General features: G+C 46.7%; 1 protein-coding gene across 7 annotated transcripts in view; it reads left to right on the top strand.

The window, feature by feature from the left end:
• Positions 1-27,049, top strand: part of CACNA2D3 (calcium voltage-gated channel auxiliary subunit alpha2delta 3) — a 699,185-nt gene that overhangs the window by 503,169 nt on the left and 168,967 nt on the right. For all 7 annotated transcript variants that reach the window (XM_073230729.1, XM_073230727.1, XM_073230728.1 and 4 more), the window contains 3 exons: positions 17,052-17,123; positions 18,444-18,524; positions 25,274-25,348. In XM_073230729.1, the coding sequence (XP_073086830.1) occupies positions 17,052-17,123; positions 18,444-18,524; positions 25,274-25,348 (228 nt within the window). The remainder of the gene's footprint in view (positions 1-17,051; positions 17,124-18,443; positions 18,525-25,273; positions 25,349-27,049) is intronic.

The raw sequence follows: 27,049 nt of genomic DNA on the forward strand, positions 1-27,049 counted from the left end.
ATCAAATTTCTGCTGATCCATACACAGAAGCATTCTGTTGCAGAAGGTTCCTCATGAACTGGAAGTGCCTTTGGCCATGGCATGTTTTAAACAAAGTTCAGAACAAACCAACACAGACCGTGGTAAGAACGACTGCTGCTGGGACATCTGATGCATTCAGTAGTACTCAGCTCACCCCACACCTGCCTTCTGCCATCATGTTATCAGCTGACATCACATGCCCTGCAAAGTGAAGCATGTAATTGTAATCACAGGAATTTCAGCACTGAGGAGTCCGGGTGCTTTCTGGGCTGGAAGGTGAGGGCATTGAGAGGCACCTGCAGATGCAAGGCTTCTCCCTCGGGACGGCAAGTCTCCCATGGGTGCTGTACACTCAGCCTGCCCACCCCTTCCTCCCTGCACCCTCCGCTTCTTCCCTTCCCCTCCCCGAGGCTATTTCAGTGACAGTGCAGAGGACTGTTCTAGAACAGTGAGCTGCTCACCAGCATCAGTTCCCCTCAAATACTGTCTTGCTGCTTAACCAGCAGAGGCCTGTGGTGGGCTCCACTCCAGCCTTCGTCCACGTGACCATGAGCAAGTCGATTCACTTCTGTCCACCTTAGGTGTCTTGTTTATTTAGCAAGAATGACAGCCTAACTTTCCAGTTTGTTATGAGAGTCATTTCTCTTACTTACATCTAGCACAGAGCCTGCCATATGCTGGACACTCACAAAATTTAGAGTTTGTATTACCACTTGCTTGTCTTGGCCCCTGATGGCTCTAGAGCAGACCGAGAGAACAGTCAGGTACGGTGCAGTGGCCTGGGACTTCTGCCACTAATGAATAATCAGCAGAGGCCAAAAGAGCCCAGAGGGTACACGGTGTTCCCCCTGCCTCATTAGAATCTCGGCTGCACCTTTTACGTGGCATCAGACAGAACGGCAGATTGAGCTTGAAACCCCAATAAAGTCAAGCCTTCCGGGAACCATTTTTTTGAGAGATTTGTCCCCAAAGCCTTTGACATTCACCATAGATTTCACCCATTCACAGACATGATTATAATGAGCCCCCCTCCAAATCCAAGTCTGTTCTGGGGTGAAATAGAGGCGTCTCCCGCTGTTACGTCTTTAGCCTGCTTTTCTCATGAGGTCGCGAGTGCATACACTGGACCATAGGTGTCGGCATTTGCGCCGTGTTTTTGTTCGAGTGTCTCTTAGTATCATCTGCAACTGCTTTCCCTACAAATATTTTAAATAGTTATGTCTCTGTAAACATGATTATTTTAATCTCTTGGCTGATCAACAACTAAACATGTCTCGCTTGGGTGTCCCTTTTATGTGTATCAGTCATTAATGGTGGTTGTCCATAACTTATGGTTGTCATGATTCTAATGTTTTTTTGAGGGTGTTCCAGAAGTTCTAGCTATTTATGACTAGAATAATGGTTTGAAAAAAATTTGTTTCATTTTGTTTCCCCTGTGATCCTTAAGCACGCCTTTGAGATCATTTCCAGCCCCTCTAAATTTCACCCCTTGATGTAAAATTGGGGAGGGGTCGTTTATTAACTGGTGGTAACACCTTATCAGTGTTAAATATTTTCACCAAATATATAGGCAATATCCTGAATTTTTGGTTAAAAACCATGTAGCATACAGACCTGATGCTTTCAACCTTCAAGTCATCACAGATCTGTTCATTGGAGAAATTGAACCACTTTCTCCAGTGAATTGGTGTCCTTGAATTCAACAATGAAGAGAGGCCCGTATGTAAGGAAAGTTTGCCCTTTATCCCTTCTGTGGTATTTCTTCACTTCTACAAAACTATCTGCAAAATCCCATTTTTTAGTAATATCATAGCAGAATTACCCAAAGACATTTGCAAATGTATATTCAGTAGTCATACATGGCAGGAATAGTCCATTTTTCAAGCTGCATATTTTCAAGTAGGTTCTGTCTATAGGAACTAAGCATCAGTTGTTCACTGTGTGATTAATCACTGTACAGTAGAGACTTGAATCCTTAAGGACCAAAGCACTCTTGGGGAATTCCAAATTTGGCTGGTTGCAGGGGCTGACATTTCTGCTTCCTGGTACCCGCTTCCCTTCATTTTGTGCTACTGTTCACACAAGTTTAGAGTTTGTCAAAGATGGTTTCTTGAAGGTTCCAATGTGCTCTGCGTCTCGCCTGGTATTGTGTTAGTTAATATCAGCCTGAGACTTCTGAGGAGGCATACGCATTTTTCTCAAAACCAGGTAAAGAAAATCACATCTCTAATCCTGTTTGGAGCAGCAATTGATGCATCGAGGGCTGCCCAGTATGGCAAACACAGTTCCTGTTTAATAGCCTGACTGCGTGCTTTGTTTCCTGTTAGGAGCAGTGTAACTTGCCTTCTTGAACAAACACAGCGGGGTTCAACATCTGTTGTTCTATGCCTGCTGTGATATTCTGGGCTGCTTAACTTGTATGAGGACTCAGGAGTGCATAAATTAGCTGCTTAAATGGAGGTCGATTTTTGGCTTTTCTTTCAGGTTGGAACTGTTTTATTAATTTCCTCCCAGAGTGTAAATGGGATCCTGAATCCATTTGCATTTTCTTTGTTTCCTTGTTTATATTATATTTTGGTGGAATAAATGGAAGCATTCATTTATCTTAAGTCAGTCTTTCTCTTTCTCTTCTTTCTTTCTTTCTTTGTCTTATTCTTTAGACATAAACATGTGCAAGTAGAATTTGGCCTGCTCTTATCTCAGTGTAATCAGATTTCAGCAATATTGTGGGGCATCGTTTATCATTCTTCGCCTCATTTAACTTCTGTACTTTGAAATGTTGAATTTTAACCGTCATTGAAAACAGAAAATTGAAAGTTTGCAAAGCTGCTGTTTCCACACAACTGTAGGCCTAGTGATTTTAGGGTTTCATTACAGGTAGGTAATCGTTGTATCAATGCAGAGGAAGTGCAAAACTGAGAGGCAGTAACTATGGACATTTAGTTCTGGTTTATGACTCATTCGCTTTTACCTTTACTTGCTTTGTGTATAAATTGTCGTATCTCGTTTTGATAACCCTGCTTTCCTTCTTATCATTTGCTGTTCTATGGGAACATCTAGAGGCATCTTTTAAATGCACCCCCAAGCTGGGATTGGTAAAATGGGCTCTCCTGAGTCCGAAAGGTGATAGCGGTACAGTGGGCTAAGGCTTCCATCAGCAGATAGATCTATTTTGTGAATAAGGCGAGGGAAGTAGAGACCAGAGCAGAACTCGCACTTCGGCTCTCCCGCGGCCAGCGTGAGGGGCTCTGGGAATCAGAGTACGTGTACTGCCCAACCATAATGAGCTCACAGAACCGAGTATTTTGTTCTCCGCTCTTGTTCTGAATGAGCAAATCGGTGGCAGTCCGGGCAGGCTGCCCTGCTACGGAGGCAGGAGGTGAACTTTGCAAATTTCATATCCATACGCGTCTTGGCCAACCCCTTTCCCACGGCCTTGTCCAACTCTGGGTTTGAGAACATAAAGGAATGCGAGAGCCCCAGATTCCAAGTGCACGGCTGCCCCGTGGCGGGGTGGCCAGCAGAGTAACCACGGAGTACCAGAGGGAGCCTTGCAGGCTGATGGGGGACCACAGCCCCACTTGGGAGCAGGGCGTCATTTTGCATTTCCTGTTTAAAAGAAAGAATTTGTTAATTTTAAACAACCTCGCAATGTGTGTCTATCTACTTGTGTATATGGAAAAAATTGGTTTTACCCCATCTTCACATATATTTGACCTTTCATAGGATTTATGTACTATTTTATAATAAGGAAAAATGCAAGGTAAGAACAGGGATTCAATTTCATTATGAAAACATGGAATTTTTCTGGTTTTGTTTTTTAGCTTTTATACTGTTAGGCATGGAAATGGGCAAAAGTTTCCAAGAAAACCTTGCTAACACATCATGAGAACTTCCACACTGGCGTGCTTTGACTCCATCATCCCCTTTTGTAGAATCCAGCTTAAATTGGTTAGTGACTTAACAGATTTATTAATAATGATGAGAAGGGTCAAATAGGCACCGATGGGAATATGATGGCGAAAGTTACCAAAGTTTCCAAAGGTAGAATATTAGGAAGCCATTACAGAATCATGAGTCAAAAGAAGATTTAATAATACAAGAAAATATTAGTTTTGAATCAGAGTATTTTATGTACAGTATGCTCTTCATGTGTATGTCTGTGTGTGTGTGTGTGTGTGTGTGTGTATAAACGTGCAGATGTGTTAAGACAATATTAAAAAGAAGTGCATAGACATGCTTAATAGTGCATATTCCCTAGCGGGAGGAGAACATGTATTTTGTTCTATTCTTAACACATTTCTGTACTTTTCAGATCCTATACAATCAACATATGTTATTTTATAAGTGATTATATATATATATAATAATAGACTGAGTGTATTACTCATAAATACACTAAGTGGGATAAACAATTGTTTGCTGCACCCAAATCTTCCCCAAAGCCAGTGACAAAGTGGGAATCCCAAAGTCAGTTGTGGAAACACATATCTAGTGACCTTGATTCTCGGTACACACAGCACTAACCGAAAAGCTGGTGGTTTATACATGACCTGGGTGGTTTCACATGGGACAAATCTAAGAAAAAAAAACTACTTTTGTCTATCAATGTCTTTATTTCCTCCCAGAAGAGAGGTCATTTTTGATCCTCAGGCAAACACCCAGCCCCTGTCAGATGCCTAGGGCGACACTGACCTGAGTATGGGAAATTCATGGAAATGGTGGGTGCCTGGTTAGACTCCGGGCTCACCTGCCCCACCTGCATTTCACTCAGAGGTGTTCCCTGTCCTACACCTCAGTGCCAGGCTGGTTGGAAGGAAAGCCCAGCTTGGCTTAGAAATGGAGAGATGGAGCTGGTGCAAATAGCATCTGCCAGGCTGCTGTACGGAGAGCGGCTGTACTGCAGTCCAGCCTGCGTGGTGCACTGGTGTGAAGGACCGAGTATTCCACCCTGGTGACAGAGGCAGGGAGCCCAGGATTCTGAAGACAGACTTCAGGGTTGGCTGCAAGTAGTTGAGGCCCGGCCCTGCCAGTTCTCACCTGGTTCTCACACTGTTGCCCTGAGCCCTGGTTTTCCTATGGACGTAATGAGGTGACCCCCCCCCCCAGCCCTCCCCTTACAGGACTGTCTGGAGGACGGGCAGCATGTGCCCCAGCCGTCCACACCAGGTGCCCCGAAGGTGGTGTCCACAGGGACAGGAATGCTGCCAAGAAAGCTGGTTATAGAGACACACTGGATGCAGAAAAGCAGAAATGGTTTTGAAACAAAAAAAAGGACCAGCGGTTCATGACCATAAAGCAAGAATTGATTTTCAAATTCCTAATACTGCAATGCTTTCTAGTCCCAGACTCCCTGGTTAGTGTCTTAGGGTATCAGTCTTCTTTCAAAAATTCTCATTTATTTCAGATATGTAAGTGTTTTCTACTATTTATTTAAATCAAGTACAACTATAAAATATGGCTCTCTTGAGGTGTTAAAACAATAAAAAGCCTACCATGACATTGCTAAAAGGAAACTGCGTTTTCTTTTGAAAGTCAGAGAAACATCTGAGTAAAAACAGTGGGACTTTAAAAATTGTTTTCATTACAATCATTCTTATGTCCCCAAAGAAATATACACTGTTATTCCTTCTATACTGAATGGATGCTAGAGGACTGCGAACATTTCTTTCAAAAAGCCCAATGAATTGGGGTGTCAGGACATTAAGGTGAGCAGAACACACATTAGCCTGGGGCAGTCTTGGAGGAGATCTCAGGACACCCCGTGTTCTGATTGCCTCGCTTATAGATGCACTTTGATAGCTAATTGTTACGGACCCAAAGGCGATCTTGGACTTAAGAGTTGGGTTGCCCTCTGGGACTCTCCTCTGTTTTTATTGACAGGTTTAGACCACTCGAATCCATCCCTTGACATGCCATGTGTGTTTCCTGAAAAGGCAATCTATATGAGTTTAGACTGTATTAGTCAAGACCCTGGAAGAGGCTATGACTTTAAGGCCTGCTGCACGGCGTACCTTAAAGAAATACAGAACTGGGCAGCCCAGAAGGCGTGTACCCGAGTTAGAAAGGCATTTGCTTTCCTGATGGCGTTACTACGTTGACATTAGTTGAGGGGAATGATGGAGAGAGATAATGCAGACCAGCAAAACACTGTTCCAGCTCAGGGGAGTCCAAACAAATGCAATTCAGTGACTGATTTGAAAAGCAAATCTATGCCAAAATGTAAATCTAAGCCAATCTACAGAAAATCAATACCAAACCATTATCAGTGATTTTAACCTGATTTCGGTCACCTGTGAGGATCTATAAACGAGCTTCCCGGTGTGGCAGACGCGATGGGTAACTGGCACGAGTTAGTTACTCAGGAGGAAACCCACACGTGCTCTCTGCACTCCCAGGCACAACCTTTCCCTGCTTTACTTTTTTTTGGCATAAGTTTTTTATACCAGCCATCCTGATTGTCATGGACAGAACTTGTCTACCTGCATTGTTTCTGCACATGAAAATTGGAAAATCGGTCATTTTAGTGAAGCAACTGCCTTTTCAGTTTTTTTGTTTTCATTTTATTTTTTTATGCTAATCTGAGTCATGTATTTGTTGGTCTGGTTATAGTTCAACTGTCTGATCCTTTTTCCAGTGATGCGATTCACTGGTCAGACCCCCATGGATATAGACTCATTACAAACCCAAACGTAGTCCGGTTCCATGAGAACTGCAGGGCTGCTCTGTGTGAGCGTCCAGACCTCTTACGCCAAAGAATCTGACTGAAATGACCCTCTGGGGCAGACTGGAGCCGCTGTGCAAGCATGCACAGCAGCCCGGCTACAAGGTTCAAAAAGCAGAAAGTTAGATGTTTATCCCTTCCAATGAACTGGAAGGGTTTTGGAAGACCCAGCTAAGTTTCCTGAGGTGGAAGATGTCAGGCAAAGGACTGTTGCCGTGGTCTGGGTTTTCTTTTTCCAGAGGTGACTCACGGAATTGAACCACTTGCTGAATCGTGAGACCTTGTGGGCTTGGATTGGCCCCACCCCTTGTTGCCCACGCCTGGGACACCGTCGATGATTTAGAGGCTGGGTGCTTCTGGAGCATCTGTCTCTTCTTTCCTGACCTCCTTCCTCCAGGTGTGTGTGTTCCAGTCCTTTCCAAGGTGCTTCCTCCCAATCTCGTTTAAGGTCACAGTGTTACAATTACCAACACCTCCGACTGCTTTCTAAAGCCTGTTGTTTAACAACTAACGCCGTAATGTCGCATCATGTGATAAAGGAGAAATGCTCCTCTGTTTTGCTTATGTAACTCATGTGGAGAAACGGAGGAAGTTCTCATTTGGTAGTGCAGGAGGCAGATTTCAGAGCTTTTGAGCTTCCCTCCCCTAGCTTAGAATGCCGCTTCTTAGATCCGTCATCCTTGATAGACGTGCCAGGCACTGTGCTCGGTGGGTGACATTTATGATTCTGCTTCATCCTCCCAAGGACCCTGGTGGCGAGGAGATATTCCTGTTTCAGGGATGCTGTGTTTAGTTGCCTCTGTCCCTGCCCTCCAAGGTCCTGGGGGGAGCATGGCGGTTGTCTTTGTACCCCAAACAGGAGGCTCAGGGCAGTGATTAGGACAGGGGCTCTAGCATCCAGAGGGCCAAGGCTCCATGCCCACTCTGACGCTTTCTGAAACCTGTGCAAGGTACTCTCCCCTTTATCTTCATTTTCTCCACCTGTGCTCTGGGCATAAGGTGACACTTGGCAAGGTCTGTGTTAGGGTTAACTTTAAGGCTCTATAAATATAAAACATTTAAGGTGACCTTTTGTAATAGCAAACCTTGTTTGGGAATAGATTTGGATAGGTGGGTGGCTAGATGGACACACAGATGGGCAGATGGATGCATGGATGGCTGGAAGGAAGGATGGGTGAGTGGAAAGATGTGCAAACAGCAATGACTCAGCCAGCTTGGGATGCCTGCTCTGGGATGTTGTTTACAGATGATTCACTACCTCATTTCCCTCTGTGCTGTTTTCCAAGGAAGGTATGCATTCAACTGAGCTGTTAAAAACAGGTCCTTTTCCTTTATCTCTGTGACATCAGCTGGTCATCATGACCCTCTTGCCCCTGTCCACAGCAGCAGTGTGCAGGCCCCAGCTTTCCAGAACCCCCTATGGCCCAAGCCGGCCACATCAGTGTGGGGGCCGCACACGGAAATACTGTGTGAAGGGATCAGGAGAGAGAAAAGGCTGTACAACACAAAAGGGGGCAGGCGGGCTCCGGTGTCTCGTCCGAATTCTGGTACCGATTCCCTGTGACTCCTTTTCCTTCCTCTCCGAGGAAAATACAGTATATTTGTTTTATTTATAAAATAAATAAAAGGACAGGATTGGAACAAATTCACTCCAGGACCATGTGCTGAGCACCGCTTATGTACCAGCTCTGTGCCACATGGTACGGACAGAAGGCGGAATCATGCGTGGCTTCTGCCCTCGGAGGCCGTGGGCTCTGCAGGATCCCCCACTGTCCTTCCAGCTGCAGCGTTCGGTGACTCCACCGTACTAACGGTTTGCACAAGTTTGGTCTTAGATGGTATCTTAGGTTGTAGAGTAAATATGATTATCTTTGTAGTGAAGTTGGAGAACATCTGGTTCCCATTTCCACTTCATTAGGGAAGGTTTTACGGAGGAAGCGGTGTTTCAGGGGGTCTTTAAACAAGGGGAAGGTTTTGTCCCAGGGCTCTGAAGTTCCGACAGTTGGCTGTGTTTTCAGGCATCTCTTTGGGAGGTGTCTAAACCACGTTTGTGAGAATATAGTTGTTCAGCCATGATGTAGGGGTCACTTATGTGTCAAAAATCATTGTAAATATTAGCTCTAATCCAATGCCCCATGATAATTCTCATTGCAATTGTTCTGGGGCATTCTTGAAATAAGTATGTTGTACGCTAATAAACAGAGCGGTTTCCTGAAACAGCTTTCAGATACAGATACGTGGATCTGCAGTAACCTCTTGCCCACAGCTTTACTTACATGTGTGTCTTGGTCAGAGGCCACATCCTCCTCTAGGTGTTTACTCATAAAACATGTTCTCTGCCTAATGACTTAGATCTTAGAAACACTGGGAAAAAGCAAACAATAGAAACATTTTCCTGAATAATAGTAACTTCATTAGAAGAAAGTTATTTTGAGATTCTCACATAGATGCTTCAACCTTATCCAGCGTCATCAATCACAAATTTGTCTTCAGGTTGTTAGAAAGAACAAATTCAACAATTTAGCTCATTGAAGAGGGAATCGTTACGTTGTATTTAGACAACTTAATATACAGTGAATCTTGTAAGAATTCAGGATCTCCAAATCTCAGATGCAACTAAAAATGATTCAGTTAGAATGTCTTGGCTAAAAGAAAATGTCATTTATGTAGCATTCTTGAGAACTGAGTGACTACACTTTACCAATACAATAAAATACAAAGCAAGGAAAATGTTACTTGGAAGGTTTACCTATTTCTTATTTTTGTTTTCATTCTGTTCTCCATTGCTACTTTGTTTATGCATTATATTATTTAGGATTCAGGCACCTTGCAAAAATGTTGAAAAGTTCCAGGCAAAATGGGAAACTAAATAATGGTTGGTGTTCTTCATTTGTCTAGATTTTATAAAGGAAGCATTTCATCTGAATAGCATCACAAAACTCACAAAAGTCAGGCAATTCACATTGCTTATATTGAAAGATCTGCTCTTCAGTTAAAAATAACAATGTCTGCTTTTTCTAAATCTCTTGCTACAAAGAATATCTAAAATACTGGTGATCACATGTAATATGTTTAGCCCAAAGTATAAAAACTTTATTCTAATAACATTTTCATGTCACAGTGTTGCCATGATTCATATAAGGAACTGTTTTCATCTGTGCAAAAAGGGATTTTTAAAAAAGGATTATTATCAATATTACTATTTGTGGACATTAACATTACAAGCATCTGCTCTTAGGAGTCTTATTTACAAAATACTTTCTGTAGAAGAGAATTTATGGGGATGTTCTTATTAAGAGTTTCAATCATACAGAAAAGAGATAAATTTTAGAAAACACTCAAAGATACACACACACACACACACACACACACACACACACACACACACAGAGCCAACAGCAATTTAGAAATATTTTGGTTTTATCACTGAAAACAAGCTAATCTTTCTTTCCCTTCTCATGTCAATGGCTTCTAAGGCCAATGAGTAAATGAGTTTTTAAATATGCAGATGTGTGCAAAGCCTCTTATTTAAAACTGGTCACTATTGAAACAGCCAGCCAAATTCATGATTGTCACAAACAGCTGTGGAAAAGCACAAGTAAAATTCACAGAGTCAGGTAAGGTTAACACCAGCCACACAGACACTGCCAATGCTATGCTTCCTTGCCAGGCATCAGATGCACCCTTAGTATTTAGTTTCCACATCTCAGTGGGTTCACCTGTGCTTTTCCTCTGAAGGGTGGCTGTTTCTCCACCAGGGATGTGTCTCCAGAGAAAATGTCGTTTTGCTTATACCCAGCACAAAAAGTTGAGACAGATTAATGAATATGGTTCTTAATAGATTTTTTCCCTTGTTATGTCTGCCCAGGATTGAGCATAAGAGATACTGTGATGGTAGAAGAGATGGGATATTTGGGGGCAAGGAAGTAGGCAGGCATTAGGAGGGATAAATACAGGGGACTTTTTGGTCTGGGAACAGAAGGAAGGATCCAGGGAGTTTTTTAGTGGAGGGTCTCTATATAGCCACATATTTGGCTCCTGTCCTGTGTTCCAGGACATTTCTATGTTCGCCCAGCACTCTCACCAAGTCTTTTGTACAGAGTGCTATTCGGATGGCATCCTCCCATCGGTTCTCCCCTTGCCATGGACTGTAAAACCTGGAGGACATGGGTGCCGGCTGTTCCCACCCTGATCCCATCGCCCATTGTCATGCACTACCCATAGGATGGCCCTTGGGAGTCTTAAGTGTCTGGTAAACTTAAGTTTGTGAAGAGAAGTGAGAATGCCGAAGAGCTGGCTTCCCTCCTGTTGGAGAAAGTGGGTGTGAAAGCGTCTCCCCTTTCCCATCACATCCTCAGATCCTACACACAAGAACCCATGTTCTCCTTTCAGAATGTTTCATCTGCTATATGAAAATGCACACAGCTGTGCTATTCCGCTTCTTAGTACTATTGTTTTCCTGTCAAGGCAAATGCTATTGACAGAACTAAGAGTTCACACAGCCTATCTTTGCTTCTACTGGGTAGAGAAATAAGTGACACGGGCTGCCACTTAAATACATTTTTATTGGTAAGGGCTTTCTCTGGAAATGCTCACCTCCTAGGTCCTTGTGCCTGCAATTTTCCCTGACTGCCACTAGATGGTGGCAGTGTCTTTTCTTAGCATGCAAGTTGGAGTTCATCCCAGGTGTTGGAAGGGAGACATGGCAGAAATACAGCTGTGTACTCACGGATCATATACACACATATACAATATTTATTGTATTTTTATATTCATAGGATATACTGTACTAACAATCAATACACTGATCAAGTTTTATAAGAAAAGAAAAAGATGTAAACATAAGAGGAGCAAAGTATAGAGATAAGTCTAAGGAGAGCTAGCTGGCCTTTGTTCTTGACTTAGAGCCAGTCTCTCCCCAGGCTGAGTTCCCCATTCGTGCGCAACCTTCTCTTCTCACAAGCCTGCAGGGCTGAGCAGATCCCAGAGGGGTCCTGCTGGAACCCACCTAGCAAGCCTCCTGTGGGGCTCCAGTGCCTTCTCGGGGCCAGGCGGCCAGCTCGCCTCCTTTCTCTGGGGCCTGGCACTGACCGCCAGGGGCTTCCGGCTGCTGCATAAACAGAGGGTCCTGCCACTGACCCCAGCAGGCTTCTTCTGAATGGAGATGTGAAGAAGGCAGCATTACACATCTTGCAAAGGTGAGGCTTCCAGGCAGCACCGTGGCCACTGCGGGTCCCGGTGTACAGGGGCCGGCTGATACACAGGCAGCCCCTGCAGCCGCCGCCTCCTTGTCCTCTTCTCCCACACTGTCTTGCATCTCTGACCCGGTGCCTGAAGCAGTGTCTAGTTCTGTGACTTCTTGCTCAGGCAAACTTCTGCTTGTGACAAAGGTTTTTCCACAAAATCCCACTGACCACCGGTTTTTATAGCACTATAAGGAGTCATCATTTCCCCAAATTACCATCTATTCCCAGTGTTTGGGTATGTTTGAGTATCTAAATTTCCTCCCTTGTAGGAGGGACACACAACCACTTATTTTAGGAATGTTGCAACCATTTTCCCTTGGGCCTTCCTGGCCCCAGAAAGGCCTCCCCTGTGTGGCTTGTAGGTGGCACTCGGTCCCCCTCAATAGGAATCTGGAGCTACCTACGTCATTTATGGCCAATATTGACTTGTACAAGTCAGACTCTTCTGTTATAAGAGTCACCAACCAATCCATGCTCATTTGGGCAAAAAAAAAAGTCTTCCTGCCTTTAGTAACTCAATAATGGAAAAAAGTCTGGGTGCAGTTGACCTTAGGGATGAGAGCCTGCAGGGACTCTTCACCTCCCTCCCTCTGCCCCTTCTGACCTCGTCTTCCCTCACCCCTCTGCCCCTTCTTCCCCCCATCTCACACACACACACACACACACACACACACATGCACACGCACGCTCCTCTCTCCTCTCTCTGGGTTGATTGACTTTATTCATTCAGCCCTTCTCTGTGGGGTGGGGGCATGGCTGTCAGGCTTACAGCACGATAACTGTCCACCCAGAGTAGAGAGTTTGTCCCATTACCAGCAGAAGGGAAGAAAGGAAAACACAGACAAACTCAGGCAGCCTGTCTTGAATCGTGTGCCTAATTAATAAAACAATCAGTGTGGCCTGGGCAGGGGGGGGGTGTCTGTGTGTGTGTAGCGCTCGGGCTGGTTCAGCCTGGGTCCCTTGGCCAGCCACATGCACAATAGTAGAAGAGGTGCGCTGTCAAGGGAACCTTTGGGTGGGGGGGTGAGGATGAAGAGGATCCCCTAAAGGAAGGGGGAGATACTTGCAGAGAAAGGAGAGAGCAGTGCTGAGCAATTTTTAAAAAATATCTCCCTTGCATTGTTCAAATGTATTAAGTATAAAGCAAACAGATGAAACGGCTGTGCATCATGGACCCCGTTCCTGTAAACTGGTTTCAGGAGGCAAATCTGCCGCCCAGTCCCTGATGGATGTCAGTAAATGCTGGACATGTTTACCAGTCCCAACTAGTCCAGAAGAAGATGGCCCCTCTGCTTGTGTAATGAGACACAGTGTGCCCCCCCCCACCCGCCAGCTCTTCTTCCCCCTACCCATCTGGTCTCCTCTCGTGGACTCAGGGTCTTTGGGGTACAACCAATGTCTGTTCCTGCTTGTCTTCCAGCACATGGCATGGAACTTGGCACACAGCAGAGGCTCATGGGAATCGAGCGGACCAGCAGCCGGTCTGGCAGACCACAGCTCTGGTGCCCATCCTCTTGGGGGCCACAGCCGAGAGCTGTCGGCGTTGCCGACTGGTGCTAGTGGAAAGGAATTAAGTGCCAGGAACAGGGCCTGGCGTTGCTCACGTCGCTCACGCATGAGTCCAAGCGCACACCTCTGGGAGCCCCCACGTGTGGTTAACTGGGGAAGCTAACAGGAAGCAGTCAGTCTGTTGAGCAAGTTTGTGTTTTATAAACCAGATGTTCGGTATTATTCGTCATTTCCTTTGATACCGAACAGTCCCCACTATGCAGCATAGGAAATGAAGGATATGGAATAATATGCACTTATTACACAACAGGGCACCACACCCAAGCATTTCCAAGGCCTGTTCAAAACCTGTGCAAGCACAGCTGAATGGCAATTCATTTTAGGATTCCCACTTGGGACCTCAGTTAATGGGATTTTGCCCAGCGGATCATGGTGGCCCCGTCTCCCATTCCCACCTCTTGGAAAATGAATGTTGACTCTACGTCTGCATTTTTCTTGGAAGCCACATGAATGAATCATAAGCAGCTCTTGCCTCAGCAGCCGCCGCAGGTTAGGGGGCCACAGAAAAGCAGGGCCCCTTAGTGTGTGGACACAAAGAGTGTCGGCCATGGTTGGCTGCCTAACTTCTGCTCGGTGGTCTGGAAAAAAAAACCTTTGCCCCTGGCTGCTGTTTCCTATGGCAGGAGTACAGAGGCCTTTCCATCACAAGTGCTCCCAGGGCAAGTCAACTCCTGGTGGAAATATTTGCAATTCACAGAACCTAGAGCTGTGGCCTGGGAGCCATGGGGCTGGTGGATACAGAAGGGCATCTTAATGTTGTGCAAGCCGTGTGTCCAGGGTCTGCCAGCCCTCGTGGCTGTACTGATAAGCTGGTACACCTCAGGAAGGCTGCAGGATAGGGTTCCGGCCAAGCCAATCCAGATACGAGCCAGAACTGCCCCCAGGCGAGGAGCTCGTGAGCCCCCAGCACAGCGGCCACACTGAAGTCACTGCATTTCCTTTGTTTACCAGGGGTGGTTGCAAGTGAGGGGTTTCAGCACAAATACATTATTACCAGGTTGTTTTTTTTTTAAAGGTAATGATGCTTTAATCATATTTGGAATTAGCCCCTGAGTGAAGCTGATACTATATTCTGGCTTAATATTTGGAAGTTAGTTTCCCACGGTCTTGTGTTTGTGCCAGGACCATTACCAGTGATTTATAACTGATTTTTATGGGTTGCAGGAAAAAAAGCTTCATTTCTTATTATTGTCAATGGTGTGTTTGGATTTCATCCGTGACACATGTTGGCATTGCTTGAAATTTTGATTTGAGTTGCAAAGTGGGAGTTGCCCAGGGTTAAGGATCAGCTCAAATCAGTTTTCTTTACAGCATTAAGGATTAATCAAGGAGTCAGAACACAGGAAGATTCCTGATTCTAAGAGAGATGTTTACTGCGGGTTGGTGCTGCCTTTGAAAGCGGCCTTGCAGGCCCCCAGTGGTGGCCACAGTATACTTTCAGTATTTTTAGCAAGATGTTGGAATCGTGTTCTCACAAACTCTTATATACTGGTTGTCTTGGTTCTTGACAACAGTAACTGTTAACATCATCTCATCATTAATATTATTTAGTTATTCATATTTTAATGAAGTGAGTGAGTGTGTTCATGTTTTCTGACACCCGCATGAGGCTGCCCCAAATAATAAGAGTCCTTCGTCCTTGGGGGACCTGTTTTTTTCTTTGAACTGATTGGATGAGACACACCCACATTATGGAGAGTAACCTGCTTTATCCCAGTCCACTGATTTAAATGTTAATCACGTCTCAAAAACCACATCCATAGCAACATGTGGACGTGTATGGTTAAACATCTGCACACCATGGCGGAGCCAGGCCGACACATGAATGAACCATCACACCGTGGAATCCCAGCCCGTGACGGACATGAGATTCTGAGCTCATCTTGCTTGTCATAGGGGAGTGTAGGCCCATCTTGATATTAGAGGTAAAACTAATAAAAACATGGTCCCTTCTATCCCTGTAAGGTTGCCTTTAGCTAGCATGCTTATTGATGGCGGAAAGGATTGCCCTGTAACAGTGCTTCTTGAATTTTAATATGCACACTAATTATTAAATGAACATATTCAGAGGGTCTGGAGTGGGGCTTGGGGTAATGCATTTTAATGCCCCCGAGTGCGCCAACTACTGCTCTGTGTACCGCATCCAAGTCGTGAGGCCCCGTTGCTCAAAGAACCTACTGGAAGAACAAGGCTGGTAGGAAATGGACTGAGTTTGAGTGACTTCTTCTCAAGAAGCAGCCAATCCTTGGAGACATCAGTCCCCGAAAGCCTCAGGGCTCTAGGGTCTTCTCTTTATAATGCCTCTTCTCCAAAGTTAAGAGAGTGACGCTTGACTCTTCTGCGGAATTAAAGCTGCGGAAAAGTGCCCAGGCATCAGAAAGCCCTCTGTGCCGCACAGGGTAGATTCTCCCTCACATGGCTCCATTTGAGGCTTGGATTATGCCTCTCCCAGACTTGCCAGGCCACTTTTGGTCCCTATCAGCTTTGGGCTTACTTTGGACTCTGTTTCTTCCTAGCCGTGTGAAAGGCAGGAAAGGACGCTGGCATCCTCCGAGCTCTCTGTATGCCCAGTACTGTGCCGGGCGCGCTCCCATTGTGTCCTCATGGCAACAGTGCTGGGGACTGATTGGCATTATTGCACATGAGGACGTGGGGAGTTAGCTCATGCAGGTAATAAAGATTCAAAGAGGAGAATTAGAGCCAGATTTGTCTTGGACGAAAGCCTATGGTGCTCTGGGGCTCTGCTTCCCCGTTTGTTACTGGGGCAGAGCTGGGGCTGCTGTCTCCCACACCAAAAATCAGATGTGCTGGTGAGTCTCGGTGCTTCCAGACGCAATCCCAAGGGTGCAGAAGCGTATCACGTGCCACATTTCAAGGGTTGTTCTTCCAGGAGAAACGGTTCACTTCTTAGCAATGATTATTGGGGTCAAATGATCAAGTTTTTTTTTTTTTTTTAACTTTGCTCATGATTTGTTTGTTTTCCATCTGGGACTGGCATGCAGAGATCCATGCAGGTCCCAAGGGCCCTGACTCAGCTCCCGAGAGGGCCGTAGAGGCTTCCAGCAGGGGCAACTTGAAACACCCCTTGTGCTCATGCTTTCTGACCCTCAATTTTCAGATTAAGGAGGAGCATTAATACTGCACATACCAAACATAAATGTCTGCAAAGAAAAATAGTAAAATCAATCCATGGTAATAAAATGAATCACTAAGGTCCAGACAAGGCTGCATGTGAACCCAAATACCAAATGCACTGAATGGATCGGCTGGGGTGACTGACGGAAACTGACTTTGTCACCCCAGCAGGGCCTGGGGTCCTCATCTGCACGTCAGAATACAGGGGACATTGCCATCTTCTGAGGCTAAAGTCTCAAGTGGGCACTGGTCCATTCCCAGGGGCCAGGAAAGGATGTGATGGTCAAGGGGGCCAGCCTCCAGCACCGTGGCTTCCAGAGCATTCTCGGCTCACTGGCTTCTCTCTGTCCCTGCAGCTTGCCGACGAGCAGGGCCTCATCCTGATGACCACGGTCGCCATGCCTGTGTTCAGTAAGCAGAACGAAACCGTGAGTACAGAGGCGTCCCACCCGATGCTAGGAGGGCTGTCGTCTCAGACCCCCTCTGACGCACACTCCGGTGACCTTTGTTTATTCATTTTAATGATGGAGGATATATAAATTTTCCTTACTTTTAACCTCGCCGTTAGAATCACGAAATCAAGAACAGATGAGAGGAATCAGGAAGCCATCATTTTATAGTAGGTGCCACGTTTCTGAAATCTGTGTTGAATGGCCAGAGGAAGGAAAAACTCAGAGAGAATTCTTCATGATGGCGGGATGACTGCTCTCTGACTGATGGTCACCAGCCTCAACGTTAGTTTCCCAGGGCTCAGTAACAAAGTGCCGCAGAAGGCATGGCTGAAAACACAATAGACGTTTATTCTCATCAGTCCAGAGACTGACCCCCAAAATCCAGGGGTCGGCAGGGCCCCACCTCCTCCGAAGGCTGCAGGGAAGATCTCCCTGCCTCCTCCAGGGCCCCAGATGCACCTCGGCTTGCGGTGCCCTAGCTCCAGTTTCTGCCTCTGTCTTCAGGTTGCCTTCACCTCCCATGGGGCCCTGTCCTCTCCTTTCCTCCTAAAGACCCCAGCCACCGGATATAGGGCCCATCCTGAAGCCAGGATGATCTCACCTCAAAATGACAGCCCTCGTGAAGACCCTATGTCTCTATAGACCCATTCTGAGGTTCTGGTTGGCCTTGAATTTGGGGGAAACAATGGACAGGAGCAATCTGTGTCTTCTTCCGGAAGATCATCCTAACACCAGAAAGTTTCAGCACGTCGCATTGACCGTGGAAACAGGCCTATTCCTTCCGCTTAGTCCTTGGTTCCAACTCACTACTAAAAATATTATTAGCATTCCTACATCTTTCTTGGGCTATTTAGTCTCTCTCTCCTGTGCACCCATGGCAGTGTAAATTCAGAAAGTAGTTAACATGCTAAATCTTTCCTGCAGAGAGCATCCATAAGGTAAACTGATGAATGATCAGTCCTTAGCTGCTGACACATTTGTGCTGCTTCACACTACGTCTTAATTTGCAGCAGAGCAGAAAGAATGGCTATCAGGGCGTCCTGGTGTGGGTGGCGTGTTGGGAGCTGCAGGAGGTCATGTTTGGCCTCAGAGGCTACCAGTCTTGTCTAGGAATATTTTGGGCAGGGGTGGAGGAGAGAGGAGGGTCCCTCTTGGAGATCCGGGTGGATCCTCAATCTCTATAAACACAGGGAAGGCTCTGGGCCATGGTCTGCGGCATGTGGCTTCTCAGGAGGTTCTGTTTTTCTGCCACATTAACTTACTGAGTTGTTACTGCTTAATGTTTGCTTTCAACAGAGGTCAAAGGGCGTCCTCCTGGGCGTGGTCGGCACGGATGTCCCGGTGAGAGAACTCCTGAAGACCATCCCCAAATACAAGGTAATACAGCACCTGCGGCACCTGGTAGCCCGGAGCCCAGGGACCCAGGTGACGCCACAGAGTGTCTGGGTGATGGAGAGAACAGAGCGCAGAGACCCTTCCCTCTCCCAGCACACGCTGCTATTCTTGGGTGCTGCAGTAACGTGCGGGCAGACCTGCTCGGTCTCCGCACGCATCCCCAGGCTGCTGAGGGCTGCAGGTGTTGCACAGCAGGAGAAAGCCGAGAAACGAAGGGAGTGTTTCTTTCTCTCGAAGAAACACCTTGTAAAGATGAGTCATTGGCTCTTGGGGTTTTCCCAGAAGTTAGAATTCTTTCTTTTCCCTTAGCTTCATAGAGGCAGATATATCTGGGGTCCTGGGTCCATCCCTGAGGAGCTGGACGTGGACCAATCTCTCAGAGCTTCCATTCCCCTTCTGACCCGGGGTGCTGACAGACTCGCGCCGAGCGTTGACCAGTATCATTGATCAGGAGCAGCGGCCACACACTGGTTCAGGAGGCAGGTGTGACCTGCGGCCTCCTGGTCCCCACGGGGTGCTTCCCCACTGGGGTGCTGCCTGTGTAGAGCTACTGATGGCCCTTCCATCCCAGGTTCAGCAGCTGTGGGCTCCATGCTCTCTGGGCCTTTCCTGACCTTGAATGCCCAGCAGAATGATGTGTCACCTGAATGGCTGGCATGGTAGCCACAGGCTGGGACCCTCTCACTTGTTAGCAGGTTTTCCAAGAATTTTGAAAGACATAGGGAAAGGCTTAGGACCCAAGGTCATGTGTGTTAGGCAGGATTCTTAAGACGATAAGGACAGGCCTGCTTTAGACAGAGGGTCAGAACATGAGCAAGAGCAACTACCAGCCAGTCAGCAGGCATCTCAGCAAAAAAACTCCTGTCCAGGCAAGTCGGCTGAACAGACAGCTGCAGCCAAGGTGACTAGGTCGCCCCTCAGAGGGTGGGAGGGGCGGGAGGTGCAGAAAACGGCTGTGTAAAAAGGTACCATGTTGTACAACACAGGGCATAAATGTAATAGCAGTGTCTGCCTATTACTATGTGAGTAAAATGCATGATATGCTCAGGGTATGTGTGATATGAGTAGATGACACTGGCCAGGTCCTCTGCGCTGTGCAGAGGGCGCTACTGACACCACATTACCAAATCCTCCTCAGAAAGGGCAGTGCCAGTGCATCCATTCGACCCGAAAGACACTCAGGTTCACAGGGTGCATGTTCAGGGGCTCAGAGCCATGTATGTAGGAAGAGGTGAGTATGACATGAACCAGGTCTGGGTAACTCCTCAGCCCACGTGCTCGTAACAGATCTAAGCCCCTCCCCTACCATGGCATGACTCGCTGTCACCTTCATGTGCCATCTGTACCCTTATTTATTTAACACTTCATTTGTAAACTGACCCAGAACTTTCTTCACTTAACTAGGTTTTAATAGAGAATACCGCATCGCCGTTTTAAAATAAAAGCCAGCGTCACTTGCCATTATAGAAGACAGTTGTAAGAAAAATCATAAACACAAAAGAGAAGTATTTAATGATTTCTTGATAATCTCAAGTTCTGAATCTGAGATCCGTTTGCTCTTTTTTAATGTCTTAGTAAGGCCAGTGTTAAAGATATGCTAGAGGGAAGCTTTCTTGGTGATGTAACTGGGGGGATGGAAGGGATTTTAAAACGGCTCTTACTAGCTGTTCTGCCTGATAAGTAATACAAGGCCTATGTGCCCCCCAAAATCATCTTGCTCTGTACCCTGATTTTCCTAAGAGAGCAGAACAGTCCACGGAAGGTGAGGGAGGGCTGAGAAGCGAAGAGCAGCCATGGGGGATTGTCCAGCCTTGGGGGCGGGTGCCCCTGCCCGCCTTCTGGGGCTCGCATCGCTGCTGCTCGTAAGCCTATGCTGCACCCCACCTGTCGGCTTGGCCTCTTGGAGCCCCCAGAGGCTCAGACTTTTCGGCACGTGCATACAGACCCTCGGCACCTGCCCCACTCCCAGCAGAGGAAACTCCTTTGACAGGCAAGGCTTAAGCCTTTTATTTCCTATGAGAACATATAGAAACCCAAGTTCAGGGCCACTTCTTGACCTATGCTGACTAAGTCACGGAAGTGCGAAATACTATGGAATTGACACTGATTACCCTGTGAGTCTGTTTCCTTGACTTGCCCTACGAGGCACTGTGCTGAGCTCTCTGCAGCATCAGCTCACTTTGTAACAGGTAGACGCAGCTGTTGCGCTTATGCTCTCTGGCAGCTGAAGAAACCGAGGTGCAGAAAGGTTAGATATCTCACGACCTGCAAGCCACGATTTTAGTTGCTGTTACCCTGAAGCTGTTAGGAATAATAAATGACAATAGCAAGAGTTAAAATAATAGTTAAAATACTGAAAACAATATAATAGTTCAAGTAAAATAAAACAAGCATTTGTCGGACATTCTACTGTGTGTTTAGGTGGAGGCAAAGTGCTTTCTATGCGCTATTCCCATCGAATCCTTAGTAAGCTCCCACGATGTGGGTACCAGTTGGCCCCATTTTTAGTTGAGGATCCTTGAAATAACTTTCTCAGTATAACTCAGCTTATAAACGGTGAATAAAACAAAGTGGAACCAAGAACAGAGGGAGGGCAGCTGCAGAAAATTAATGGAAATACAGGCAGTTCTGTTTTACGCTCTCACAAGGGTCATGCTGGCAGCCAGAAGCACAGGTGTGACGTGCCTCCACTGAAGGCATCCCTCCTCTGGGGAAAGGTGTGCCTGTCGGCGGGGGGCAGCCACAGCCGAGGGGAAGCAGGGCTCCCGGCAGCAGAGCACACACCTTGCCCTCTGGATTAACACCTTGTAAAGAAGAGTCAGCTCTCGGCTCTTGAGGTTTTTCCAGAAGATAGACTTCTTTCTTTTCCCTTAGCTTCATAGATTTTTCCCACAAGCAATCAGACTTCCTGCAATTTTTATTAAGAATTCCAGACACTCCAATAATACCTCGCAGACACCACAGCGTCTGCTAACATAGCGAGCCATTTTATGACGTGCCTCAGTAGCCCAGCGTCCCTGCGCTGGGGAGGGTCGCCCGCTGCCCTGGGCTCTGGGCCCTCAGGAGAGCCTGCATCAGGACGAGGGTCCCTTCAGTAGCCCCTGGGCTGGATGGCTTTGTGTCCAATTTGTTCTCGATGACTCCACAGGACTGCATGTTAGAGTGAACAGGAAGGCTGGTTCTGTATCAGACAAAATAAAAATTAGAGTGTCCTTAAGCATATGGCTTTGTGGCCAAAAACAAACGTTGGTCTTTGCCTTACAAGCTTTTGGTTTTCTGAGCGATTCAGCCGCAGGTTTTGAGATTTGCTCAGAGTCCCTCTTCTTACATCTACGTTAGATCGTATCCATGTGCTGCCGACCAGCCACCAGAACATTCCAATGTCATTTCCCCAGACTGGACTGTTCATCTGGGAAGATTTTAACCAGGTGGTTTTCCCAGGTACCATCTCCAGAGGATGGCCGAAGTACCTGCCATAGCCAATCAGCTTCCTTTCAGCTCACTTGAAATATTTACTTAAGTCCGAACTTTGAAGATGAACTAGATAACATTTGGGTGATGTGATGAGTGTGTGAAGCACATGCAAAGCGTAACCACAATGCCTGCCGTGTGCAAGACGTTATGCAAGAGGCTCCTTCCGTGCAAACAGCCTGTGCTAATGGGGGCCCTGCTTTAATTAGCACAAGAGAGAGGGAGTCAAGGGAACCAGCCAGGGTGGGGAGGCAGGAACGCAGGTGTGGCGTGACATCCAGCCCGTAATTGCATGCGTTAGAATGAAAGTCGCAATGGAAAAATTCCCAGGGTTGTATGGAGATGTGGTATGGAAAGGAGGGGGCAACAGTAGGGTCAGGAGATGGTCCTGAGGCTTACAGCATGGGTGGGCATTCGATGGGGTGGCGGGAAGGGGCAGCCTCTGTGTCCGGCGATGCCTGAGCAAAGGTCTGGGTGGAAGACAACTGCCCTGTGCCCCGAGAGGCCATGAGTGGAAGCAGCGAGGGTCGGGTGCTTGGGGCCAGAACCCAGGGGGAGCCGGTAGGCAGGCGCTTGGGGCAGGTCTGCACTGGTCTTACGCAGAGGAGCAGCAGCATCGGTTGCCTGGGACTTTGATCGGTTTGGAGGATCAAGCTTTGAGGTTAGGACCCTCGTGGCAATCCATCCCATGAAATCCGCAGGGATGGTGGTGGGGGGGACGCATCACTGAATGTGAGGAATTTCTGGAAAAAGTGATTGCTTAGACTGAGCAGTTGGGGATGAAAAAGAAAGAGAGAAGTCTAAGGATGGGGCTCAGGTTTGTAACCGGGGAATCTGGGTGAGTGGTGGTGCCCCAGACGGAGCAGGAAGAGCCGGGAGGGTGGCGGTGCTAAGGGAAGGACCGCCGCAGTGGGCTGGGCCTGGCTAGGCACCTGCACCAGCCCAGGGAGAGACAGCCACGTGCAGCCGGAGGCATGGCTCTGCCTGAGGAGAGAGGCCCCCTGGGCTGGAGTGCAGACCTGGGGCTCAACCCCTGAAGCTTATTGGGAGAATGAGCTAATGCAGACGGGGGACACTGGGGACCGAACCTTAGGGAAATGAGTTCTTATGGGGCCTGGAAGCTCAGGGAATAGAGAGTGTCAAGGAGGAGGAGGCGGTGCTGGTAAGACCAGAAGGATTCAAGAGAGAGCTTTCTATAGGGGTTGGCACTTATGAGGCCACCAGCACCTGGAGAAATGCGTTCCAGTGGTATCTGGTGGCAGGGGGTCATGGCCGCAGCAGATCCTAGTAGGCTGAGGTGTGGATGGGCCACGGGGAAGCAGAGATGGCAGGTGAGCAATGAGGGGAGGGCTTTCTGTGGGAAGGTGAGCCCAGCCTCTGCAGTCAGGAGAGGAGGCAGCCACTCAGGCTGGCCTGGCAGAACCTGTGCCTGATGCAACTTCTTTCCCAGTTCTCTGCTTTCTCCTTTTCCTGTTTCTCCTCTCTCGCATCTCTTCCATTCATCCCACGTGGTATGACCTTGGCCATCGTGAAACTTACTTCCCGTGGGGAGGCGGGCATTAAATTATCAAAGGCCCTGACTAATGCCTTCATTACTTATAGTCAACCTCACAAATAATTAACATTTTTTTGTTAGATGCTATACAAGAAAGATAGCAGGCATTAAAAAGGGCAGCTACAAGGAGTTCTACCTTGTCAGTATGACTTCTACGTACAAACCGTGGTCTGAGTAACGTACCTTAGAAGGCACTGAGTGTTTTAGCTGACCAAAATATCATGGGGTTGGTCTGATTTTGAGTTTGAATTTCTGATCAAATACCACTTTTGCCTTAATGGAAAACATCAAACGGAGTCCTTTTTGACCCCCGCACGCCGTATTAAACTGGGACCTGAAAATGGTAATTAATGCAGTGTTGACCGCGTCTGACATTTTTCCAAGGGACAAAATAAAAGAGATGATATGCATCTCAAAGGATAGGAAATCTCTGGTTTATCTTCCACAGCATAATGAAATATACTTCTATTGTTACAGTCAGGTAGAATCTTATTGAGACTTTCTGTGCAAGGTAACACCGGGAGAGGACGTCTCTAGCCCCTGACTGCCACGGGCCTGTTTGCTTTGGGTAACATAGGGAAAACTTTTAATTGCCAGTGTTCAGTTCTCCGAAGTTAATATCACATCACCTTGACGTTAAGCTAACAAGCAGACAGGGTCATTCTTGGTTTGTAAACTCTTGTCTGGATCACTTAATCGTATCATATTCAAGAATGTGAGTGGCAGGGAATTTTAGAGAAAAGTAACAGGGAGGGCTCAGAACTGAAGGAACTTGTTGGAAAAAAAACAAAAAACAGCGGGTATTTTTACCTTCTCTCCTCTCACTCCTCTGGCAAAAGTGGATCACATTTTCTTCCCTCAGAGAGGAATCAGTATGGGTTTCATGCCAGAGGCCATTTTAATACACGAATGATTTGTAGGTAAATTTATTGTAGCCAATGGGTGCAGTCAACTGTGTAATAGAAATATTGTCCAAAAGCCGGGATTATTATTTAAATAAGTGCAGTGTTAAATTTGATTACATACTTTTTAAAGCTAATAAAACATTTCATTGCTCTCAAACTATTTCCCATAGTCCCATTTAGTCAGAAAGCATAAATTAAGAGAGCTCTGCATAGAAAATTACCCAGGCTTTGTGTTGATGGGAGCAGGCACGGCAAAGCTTGGCAGCCTCACAGTTTAAAGACGAAAGGATATAAAAGGGATTGGCAGGTTCCTATATAGGCAGGTGTGGATACTCTTCTCCTTGAAGAATCCTGGCAAATGACAACTTAGGAGACTGCGTGCTTGTGATGGACGCTGTGCGTGTGAAACTGGAGGAGGCCGAGGTGTGGAGTGCAGTGAGGTCCCCTCTTCCCTTATCACAGGTGAAGAGGAGACACCTCCGTTCGCCTCGACATAAGGTCCTTCCAGAAACATCAACCACTTTCTTTTTCAAAGAATGGAATTGTTTTTGTTTTAAAAAGTCAGAATAAGGCCCTCGGATGCCAACCTGGGGATGTGACATTTTAAACTATGTTATTTGCTGAGCTTATCCACCGAATGTCGAGGATCAGCGCCTTGCATTCATTTTAATGAAATATTGTGCTGATAAGGGTTATGAATGCCAAGTTTAAGCTGTAAATTACTAAATGTCGGGCTGCTTTATGCTTTGTGAATTCATCAGGGAGCAAGCTAATGAAGGTTTCTTTCTCGCTTCTTGCAGCTAGGGATTCACGGTTATGCCTTTGCAATCACGAATAATGGATATATCCTCACGCATCCGGAACTCAGACCACTGGTAAGAAATACTTCTGTGTTTTCTCCTTTTGTCCTTTTCAAGGATTTTCTTCAGTTCTACAGTGATGACCCTGTGCGAACAGCTTTAGCTTTGGGAAGCTCAGTGCATAGTATTCAGCTTGTAAGAGCTGACATGTTCTGGCACATGATGTATAATGTAGGGTAAATATATTTGCTATCGTTCCCTTATATATAAATCCATACATTCCTATATGCATTTATTTACTGATTCCACATCTGCCAGTGTCTGGAAAATGTTTTCACTCTGTGTAAGCCATCACAATGGATGCCTTTATAGAACTCCAGCCCAAGGCCCATTTATTCAAAGTTGTATTTGATACAACGAATTAGACCCAGGATCCCTGGAAATTCATTACGATCGGATTTGCCCCCAAATTACATTGCTAAGCTCAGGGCCTCCTGCGTTGAATGTGTTCAACAATGCCTTTTTGTTAATTAAAGCAGCTGAGGTTTTTCTCTGCTTGCTGCCTAAGCCGTGTCCAGCAACACTGTTTGGTGACTAGGTGCAGAAGCCATTTTCTTTCAGCATTGCTTTCACCCCCTGAAGTGAGCGGGGTCAGACGGGACAGCCTGTGGTGTCCCTGCCCCCACCCCCACCCCCACCCCCGCGAGAGGGGCTGCCTGGAGCACTGTGTGCGGGAGGATTCTGACGGGTGGCCAGGCTGGTCCATAGGAGGCACGGGCCCATTGACAGCATTCCTGCGGGCTCCGGTGGGGCATGCACAGTGAAGCCTAGTGGCTCCTGGCTCCTGTCCTTGGACTAGTTGCAGTGTGTTGACAAAAAGGGAACCCTTTGGTTTTGTGAATGTGTTAGCTAATTTTAAAGAAGGTATAAACATTGAAGAGTAATATAGTAAAGTCTGTTTTTCATAGTTAAGAAAGTGTAGGTGGTTTGTCTATGCACACACACACTCTCACACACCCACACACATGCTCACAGCTCACTCTCACACACATTCATACATGCTCACGCACTCATACACATACCCAGCCACCCCACACATTTCTCCCTTTTGTCAAAATTAGAAATAGCGACAGGGCCTGCTGTGCAAATGTTTATTGGTGGGGCATCGTGGGGGCCCGATTGCTTCTCACTTGGGTCATTGTTTAGAAAGAGCTCATGTCTGAGCTCCGTCATCAACCAACTTTCCCCCAGTTGCCCTGGTATTAATGTCAGCACATGGATCCCATATGCATGCTTCAAGATGGGACGTATGGCAACATTTGATTTTGATGATCTTTTTATCAGAAAAGGATTGAGTAACTGGTTAGTTAATTCCACATGCAACTCAGAATTATTGAAAAGTCTGATTGAAAGAGCTCCTACTCAAGTCTAAAAACCTACTTAGAAGTCTGAAAATCTCAGCACATTGCCCATTTGCAAGCCTCCCAAATGGGGCCGTCTGGTGGGGGTGGCAGGCGTTCCACGTCTGGTGTAGCTGAGTGCAGAATTCTAGTGCTTATTTAATCCAGGTTGGGTGGAGCAGGCTCCATGGAACCATCAGGCCTGGATGGAACCCCTGCTAGCAGATGCCTGAGCTCCCTCTCTATCAGGTTTCAAAAAGGAATGGAATGGAACCAGGTGTCCAGAAGTCACCGGGTGCCTGTGCCCTCTCACCAGCTGCCATCAGTACTGTTGACTTACAGCATCTTTCCAGCCTTTTCTATCCCCTGGTCATGT

The sequence above is a fragment of the Manis javanica genome, chromosome 3, assembly GCF_040802235.1.
Source record: "Manis javanica isolate MJ-LG chromosome 3, MJ_LKY, whole genome shotgun sequence".
Classification (NCBI taxonomy): Eukaryota; Metazoa; Chordata; class Mammalia; order Pholidota; family Manidae; genus Manis; species Manis javanica.